Here is an 8,415-nt window from a genome sequence, read left to right on the forward strand (position 1 = left end):
AAATACTTGCATATATTTTACTGCACCCCCATCTCCCAAGCTGGCTTCAGTGGCTATTGATTTCCCTGGGCCTGAGATAGGTCCTGCTAAGTGTCCTAAGCCATTCTCCCAGCCTTGGAGAAGGAATAAATTCACAATTGGGGGAAAAGATAATCTGCCAGCTCCATTAACCTGGGAAGCTCAGGACAGAATCTGATCCTGTCCAGGCATAAACAGCCTGCAGACTTTGAATACCTTTCCCCCCCTGCATGGACATAGGTGGGCCTATATCAAGAGAATAGGCCCTTGTTGGCAGACTGCAGCTGTTTCAGCTGTGCCATGGAGAGGTAGGTGTTTGATGTTTGACACCGCTTTGCCTATTAAGCAGTGTTCTCACCTACCCACATCAGGGGCCTAAGGACTGGTGGCTCCACTCACATCATGCAGCTACCTATGACAGGGGTCCAAAGATAATTGATACCTCCCAGTCCTTACAACCAAAAGCATTGGGTGCCCATAGTCAGTCTGCAGAACCCATCCCTTGTGCGCTTTAGGGAACAGTCACTCAGGGGACGGTTCTCACCTCCTGCCTTCTTCAGAGCATGACCCCCTGCTGCAACCAGACACCGGTACTGACACAAAACACCCCTGCATCTCTAAGTGTGTAGGGCAGAGCCTGTACCACACACTTGATGATCAACTACCTGGACACCTGAGCTGAATCCAAACAAGAAAAGGGAATGGACTCTTAAGCTCATACACCTGGTAACAGCTCCAGCAATCTGGTGGTAGGATGTTAGAGCTTCAAAGGCAAAAAATACCAAGCTAGCTCACTCAAGCAACCTATTTGGGCACATCAAAACAAAACAAAACAAGAAGCTAGGATACAGTAAACAAATATAAAATAAACTTACACAATAACTTACAGATGGCTCAGAGAAAACAGTCAATAACAAATCACATAAAGAAGCACACCGGAGGCAGGGCCAAGATGGCTGACTAGGTAGAAGCTACTTCGGATCCCTCTTGCAACAAAGACTCAGAAAAACATATGAATCGATCCCATACATGACAATCTACGAACCCTGACCATGAAACACAGATCTAAAGAGTTGACCTGAGTGACAGAGACTGAGAACGAACAACCACAGGGAAGTAGCAACTGTTTTCGGAGCCTGGAGCCAGCGTCCCCATCAGGAAACCTTGGCACCAGGCTTTGGACTGGGCACAGGGGAGCTGAGCACGGCATCCTGAGATGGCGCAAACACAGGATGCAGACCTAGCCCCCAGAAGTGACTCCCAGGGAAGCCCAGTCAGTGCACACAGACAGCGCAGCGACGCGGCTGACAGGAAGAGAAGTCACCAGGAGGCAGCGACTGGTTATGGAGCCTGGAGTGTGGCGTCCCAGAGGGGGAACCTTGGCTCTGGTCTTTGGACTGGGAGTGGAGGAACTGACCACGGCTTCTGAGACAGCACAAGCATGGGATGCAGGCCTGACCCTTGGGGGCAATCTCAACCCAGCTGGTGCACACAGTCAACACGCCCCTCAGGAATCTCAGATAAAACAGTCATCCCAAGCAAGATGAGTAACTTTGTCTATATTCCGGGGTGCTACTCTCTCCTATTTATCTGAACCCTCCCCTCCCCTTCCCAGGTGGCTTCATTAACATTGGAAATTCCTGAGCCAGAGAGTGAAGTGCACTGTGGTTTTTTTTTTTTTTTTTTTTTTTTTGGTCTTTTCCTAACCCATTCTCCTGGCTTGAGAGAAGCAGCTACAAAAAACCCAGGGACCAAAAATCCTTCCCTAATTGGACTAAAAACACAGAACCAGCTCCAGCCAAGCATATGTGATCCACAGTCTCCCTTCATCCATACAGGGAATAAGGTGGCTATTATAACGCAAAGGCAATTCTGATAGGGATCTGACTGTAATTGTTTTAGCAGACTACTGGAAGACAAGTTTCCCAGGTCTGATATCTCTGCGTATTCAACAGAGCCCTCACTGACCCACAACAGGGAACTGGGGGCTGAAGCTCCCCCCAGACCACCTAGCCTCCTGCCTTAGGGGTCTAAGGAGGGTGACACCTACCAATCTGTAGAGGTACTTGCATTGGGGGCCTAAGGTACAGCTGCAGAGCCCACCCACCAAAGCGCTTTAGGAATAGAGACACACCTACCTCACTGGCACTTGGGGGAAGCCTATCAGCATCTTCCCCCCCGCCCCCGGAGTGTGAAACCCTGCTGCTACTAGAATCTGCTGCACACAAATATCACCACTACTTCTCTAGGTAGATAGGTGACAGTCTGCACCACACACTTGATGACCCAAAATCAGATTCTACTCAAGAATAGTGAATGGACTCTTAGGCTTACATAAATGTTAACAGCCCAAACCAGCTGGTAATAGGACATATGTGATTCAAGGGCTACAACAATCAAGACAGCGCAATCTAGTAGCCCATCTAGTATATTGAAAGAAAACAAAACAAGATAAGACTCAATGAGCAAATATAGAATAAATCACTACAATATCTTAGAGATAGCTCGGAGACAGCAGTTGATATCAAACCACATAAAGAAGCAGACCATGATTGCTTCTACAACTCCCCAAACTAAAGAATCAAAATCTTTCCCAAATGAAGATACAATCCTGAAAGAGCCAGATGCAGAATATAAAAAACTAATTTACAGAATGCTTCAAGAAATCACGGATGACCTCAGAAATGAAATAAGGCGATCTACAGAAAAAGCAGCTGAAGAACTCAAAAAGATTATTCAAGAACATAGTGGAAAAATTATAAAATGCAAGAATCCATAGAGAGACAGCATTCAGAGATCCAAAAGATAAACAATAAAATTACAGAATCAGACAACTCAATAGGAAGTCAGAGGAGCAGACTCGAGCAATTAGAATGCAGGGTGGGGGATCTGGAAGACAAGAGAATTGACAACAATATAGCTGAAAAAAAATCAGATGAAAGAATTAAAAAAAATGAAGAAACCCTAAGAATCATGGGGGACTTTATCAGGAAGAATAACTTGCATGTGATTGGAGTCCCAGAACAGGGAGGGATAACAGAAGATACAGAGAGAATAGTTGAAGATCTGTTGGCAGAAAACTTCCCTGACATCATGAAAGATGAAAGGATATCTATCCAAGATGCTCATCGAACCCCATTTAACATTGATCCAAAAAGAAAATCACCAAGATTTATTATCATCAAACTTGCCAAAACCAAAGATAAAGAGAAAATTTTAAAAGCAGCCAGGGGGAAAAGAAAGGTCTCCTACAAAGGAGAATCAATAAGTTCAGACTACTCAGCAGAAACCATGCAGGCAAGAAGGCAATGGGATGACATATACAGAGCACTGAAGGAGAAAAACTGCCAGCCAAGGATCATATATCCAGCAAAACTCTCTCTGAAATATGAAGGTGAAATTAAGACATTTATAGATAAACACAAGTTTAGAGAATTTGCAAAAACCAAACCAAAGCTACAAGAAATACTAAAGGAAATTGTTTGGTCAGAAAACCAATAATATCAGATACCAGCACAACACAAGGTCACAGAACAGAACATCCTGATATCAACTCAAATAGGGAAATCACAAAAACAAATTAAGATTAATTTTAAAAAGAAAAAAACACTCAAAACAGGAAATCATTGAAGTCAATATGTGAAAGATCACAATAATCAAAAAGAGGGACTAAATACAGGTGGCATAGAACTGCCATATGGAGAGAGATACAAGGCGATATAGGACAATATAAGTTAGGTTTTCGCTTAGAAAAATAGGGGTAAAATTCCGGCGCCTCCACTCCGTCCCCTGCGGGTCTCCTGTGTGTGCAATGGACGGCATCATCGGAGAGATAGCAGTTGGTACAAAGCGGCGATCTGACGAGCTCTTCTCTACCTGCGTCAGCAGGGCCCTTTATCATGAGCAGCAGCTCGGCCTCTGCAGCCAACGGGAACGACAGCGAGAAGTTCAAAGTAGACAGCAGGAGTGCAGGTGCCCCGTCCCGTGTGGTCCACATCCGCAAGCTGCCCAGTGACGTCACCGAGGGGGAGGTCATTTCCTTGGGGTTGCCCTTTGGGAAGGTCACCAACCTGCTGATGCTGAAAGGGAAGAACCAGGCCTTCATCGAGATGAACACAGAGGAGACGGCCAACACCATGGTCAACTACTACACCTCAGTGGCGGCCTTGCTGCGTGGCCAGCCCATCTACATCCAGTTCTCCAACCACAAGGAGCTCAAGACGGACAGCTCACCCAACCAGGCGCGTGCCCAGGCAGCCCTGCAGGCTGTGAACTCGGTTCAGTCGGGAAGCCTGGCCCTGGCCGCCTCTGCTGCTGCCGTGGACGCCGGGATGGCGATGGCTGGCCAGAGCCCTGTGTTGCGGATCATTGTGGAGAACCTCTTCTACCGCGTGACGCTGGACGTGCTCCACCAGATTTTCTCCAAGTTCGGCACAGTCCTGAAGATCATCACCTTCACCAAGAATAACCAATTCCAGGGGCTCCTGCAGTACGCAGAGCCTGTGAGCGCCCAGCATGCCAAGCTATCCCTGGACGGACAGAACATCTACAACGCCTGCTGCACGCTGCGCATCGACTTCTCCAAGCTCACCAGCCTCAATGTCAAGTACAACAACGATAAGAGCCGTGACTACACACGTCCAGATCTGCCCTCAGGGGATAGCCAGCCGTCCCTGGACCAGACCATGGCCGCCGCCTTTGGTGCACCTGGTATAATCTCAGCCTCTCTGTACGCAGGAGCTGGTTTTCCTCCCACCTTTGCCATTCCTCAAGCTGCAGGTCTCTCTGTTCCCAATGTCCATGGCGCCCTGGTCCCTCTGGCCATTCCCTCGGCAGCGGCAGCGGCGGCTGCAGCAGGCCGGATCGCCATCCCCGGCCTGGCTGGAGCAGGGAACTCTGTCCTCCTGGTCAGCAACCTCAACCCAGAGAGAGTCACACCCCAAAGCCTCTTTATTCTTTTCGGTGTGTACGGGGACGTGCAGCGTGTGAAGGTCCTGTTCAACAAGAAGGAGAACGCTCTGGTGCAGATGGCCGACGGAAGCCAGGCCCAGCTGGCTATGAGCCACCTCAATGGGCACAAGCTGCACGGGAAGCCCGTGCGCATCACGCTGTCCAAGCACCAGAACGTGCAGCTGCCCCGTGAGGGCCAGGAGGACCAGGGCCTCACCAAGGACTACAGCAACTCGCCCCTGCATCGCTTCAAGAAACCTGGCTCCAAGAATTTCCAGAACATCTTCCCGCCTTCAGCCACCCTGCATCTCTCCAACATCCCGCCTTCGATATCCGAAGATGACCTCAAGATTCTCTTCTCGAGTAATGGAGGGATGGTCAAAGGATTCAAGTTCTTCCAGAAGGACCGCAAGATGGCACTGATACAGATGGGCTCGGTGGAGGAGGCCATCCAGGCCCTCATTGAGCTGCACAACCACGACCTCAGGGAGAACCACCACCTGCGGGTCTCCTTCTCCAAGTCCACCATCTAGGGCCCGCACCCGCGGCAACTTCCATCATTCCAGAGAAAAAGCCACTTTAAAACGCAGCTGAAGTGACCTTACGACCGGAGATTTTATTTTTTTAAAGAGAATCAGTTTACCTGTTTTTTAAAAAATTAAATCTAATCCACCTTCTAACCTCGCGGTGCCTGTCGCGAGTGGAGGGTCCCACGGCCGCGGCGCCCGCCCTCAGGTCTCACAGCGATGCCTTCTTGAGCCTGACCTGCTGCCACTTTGGCCTTGTGGCCCGGCCAGGGCGGGTTCCAGCCGTGAGTTGGCCTCCTCGTGCCTTAAAACCCTGCGTGGGGGGCTTCCTGGCTGGTGTTGGGGGGGGTGCAGGGGGGTCGCAGGCTCCACGTCAATCACGTGCTGACACCTGGGAGTCTGCAAGTGCCCTGCCGGCCCACCCACCCAATTAATCAAATGAAGTGATGTCCCCTCCCGCGGACCCCCATCAGCAAGGTGCCCCTCCGAGGCTGAGACCCGGGGGCCGTGCGGCCGGCGCCTGCGCCCGTCTTGTATGATACTTGCAGACAGCTGTGCCTAGCAATACTTCCGGTTGACCAAATATTCTACTCTTCATTTATATGCAAAAGAAACAGTTTTAAGTAACTTTTTATAGCAAGATAAAGTGTATCTAAGCTTCCTCTTCGTGGTATTATCTTGTATCCTGTCCTTTCTTTGTAACTGAGGGGCGTCACAGGCAGGTAGCCCGTTCCCCAGGAGCAGACTGGGCGGGGACTGTCCACCTGGCCAGGGTCTTCGTGGCCTTATTCCACACCTGACTCGTAATTTGCCTAGAGGTACAAACGCGCTTACACTTCTTCAGAGTTTTTTTTTTTTTTTTTTCCTGTAAATCATGGACCAAAGTTGTTCGTGTTTTCTGTTGGCCTCTAGTGCTGGGACCCGGAGGGTGGGGCGGAGGCCTTCGTCTTAACTGCTGCGCTGGCTCCACCTGTCCTTGTGCTCCGGCAGCAGCAGCGACCCCACCTCTGCCGTGGGGGTCTCCCTGGACCCCAGTGTTCGCATGTACGGAGTGTGACAAGGGTGTAAATATTTTTGACTTTTTATACCTGTAAGACATGAGGGGCAACCAAGGCGGTTTTTTATGGCGACACAGATGTATATTTTGATAGCAATTACAGGCACAGTATTGTAACCGCGGAGTGCCCGCGACCACTGCACATTCCGGGACTGCCCGACAGCTGTAATGCGCGAGAACCCGATTAAACGATTTTATAACAAACTTTGTACCTTTTCTGTAGACCTATTTCTTGCTGTTCACATTGTAGAAGGCAGCTGGCCGTCTGTACTCTGACTTTGAATAAATTTCTTCTGTATTCTGTGAAAAAAAAAATAGGGGTAAATATTAAGGTAACCACAAAGAGGTATAACAACTCCATAACTCAAAATAAAAACCAAGAAAAACATAACAACTCAGCAAGCATAAAGTCAACTACTATGAAAATGAGGAACACACAGTTTACAAAGAAAAACATCTCAACACAAAAAAAGTAAGTGGGAAAATGAAATTGTCAACAACACACATAAAAAGGCATCAAAATGACAACACTAAACACATACTTATCTATAACTGGGCTGAATGTAAATGGACTAGATGCACCAATAAAGAGACAGAGAGTCTCCGACTGGATAAAGAAACACGATCCGTCTATATGCTGCCTACAAAAGACACACCTTAGACTTAGAGACACAAACAAACTAAAACTCAAAGGATGGAAAAAATATATCAAGCAAAAAACAAGCAAAAAAGAGCAGGAGTAGCAATATTAATTTCTGACAAAATAGACTTTAAAGTTAAATCCACCACGAAAGGATAAAGAAGGACACTACATAATCATTAAAGGGACAATTGACCAGGAAGATATAACCACATTAGATATTTATGCACCCAATGACAGGGCTGCAAGATACATAAAGCAAACTTTAACAGAACTGAAAAGTGAGATAGACATCTCCACAATTATAGTAGGAGACTTCAACACACCACTTTCAGAGAAGGACAGGACTTCCAGTAAGAAGCTGAATAGAGACACGGAAGACCTAATTGCTACAATCAACCAACTTGACCTCATAGACTTATACAGAACTCTCCACCCAATGGCTGCAAAGTATACTTTTTTTTCTAGCGCACAAGGACATTCTCTAGAATAGACCACATATTAGGTCATAAAACAAACCTTTGCAGAATCCAAAACATCGAAATATTACAAAGCATCTTCTCAGACCACAAGGCCATAAAAGTGGAAATCAATAACAGAAAAATTAGGGAAAAGAAATCAAATACTTGGAAACTGAACAATACCCTGCTGAAAAAAGATTGGGTTATAGAAGATATTAAGGAGAGAATAAAGAAATTCACAGAATGCAATGAGAATGAAAACACTTCCAATCAAAACCCCTGGGACACAGCAAAAGCAGTGCTCAGAGGCCAATTTATATCGATAAATGCACACATACAAAAAAGAAGAAAGAGCCAAAAGCAGAGAACTGTCCCTACAACTTGAACAAATAGAAAGTGAGCAACAAAAGAATCCACCAGGCATCAGAAGAAAACAAATCATAAAAATTAGAGCTGAACTAAATGATTAAGGGAACAGAAAAACAATTGAAAAAATTAACAAAGGCAAAAGCTGGTTCTTTGAAAAAATTAACAAAATTGATAAAACCATTGGCCAGACTGAGTAAAGAAATACAGGAAAGGAAACAAATAACCCGAATAAGAAATGAGATGGTCCACATCACAACAGACCCAACTGAAATTAAAAGAATCTTTTCAGATTATTACGAAAAATTGTAGTCTAACAAATTTGCAAACCTAGAAGAAATGGATGAATTCCTAGAAAACCACTACCTACCTAAACTGACACAATCAGAACAACTA

General features: G+C 46.7%; 1 protein-coding gene across 1 annotated transcript; it reads left to right on the top strand.

Annotated features, from left to right (window-relative positions):
• The first annotated feature begins 3,814 nt into the window (after positions 1 to 3,814).
• On the top strand, positions 3,815 to 5,623 carry LOC126057166 (polypyrimidine tract-binding protein 1-like). The gene is given in 2 exon segments (XM_049852608.1): positions 3,815 to 3,903; positions 3,905 to 5,623. Coding segments are annotated over 2 exon segments (1,671 nt in total). The 5' UTR covers positions 3,815 to 3,829; the 3' UTR covers positions 5,502 to 5,623.
• Positions 5,624 to 8,415: the final 2,792 nt, after the last annotated feature.

This window comes from Elephas maximus, chromosome 13 (genome assembly GCF_024166365.1).
Source record: "Elephas maximus indicus isolate mEleMax1 chromosome 13, mEleMax1 primary haplotype, whole genome shotgun sequence".
Lineage (NCBI taxonomy): Eukaryota > Metazoa > Chordata > Mammalia > Proboscidea > Elephantidae > Elephas > Elephas maximus.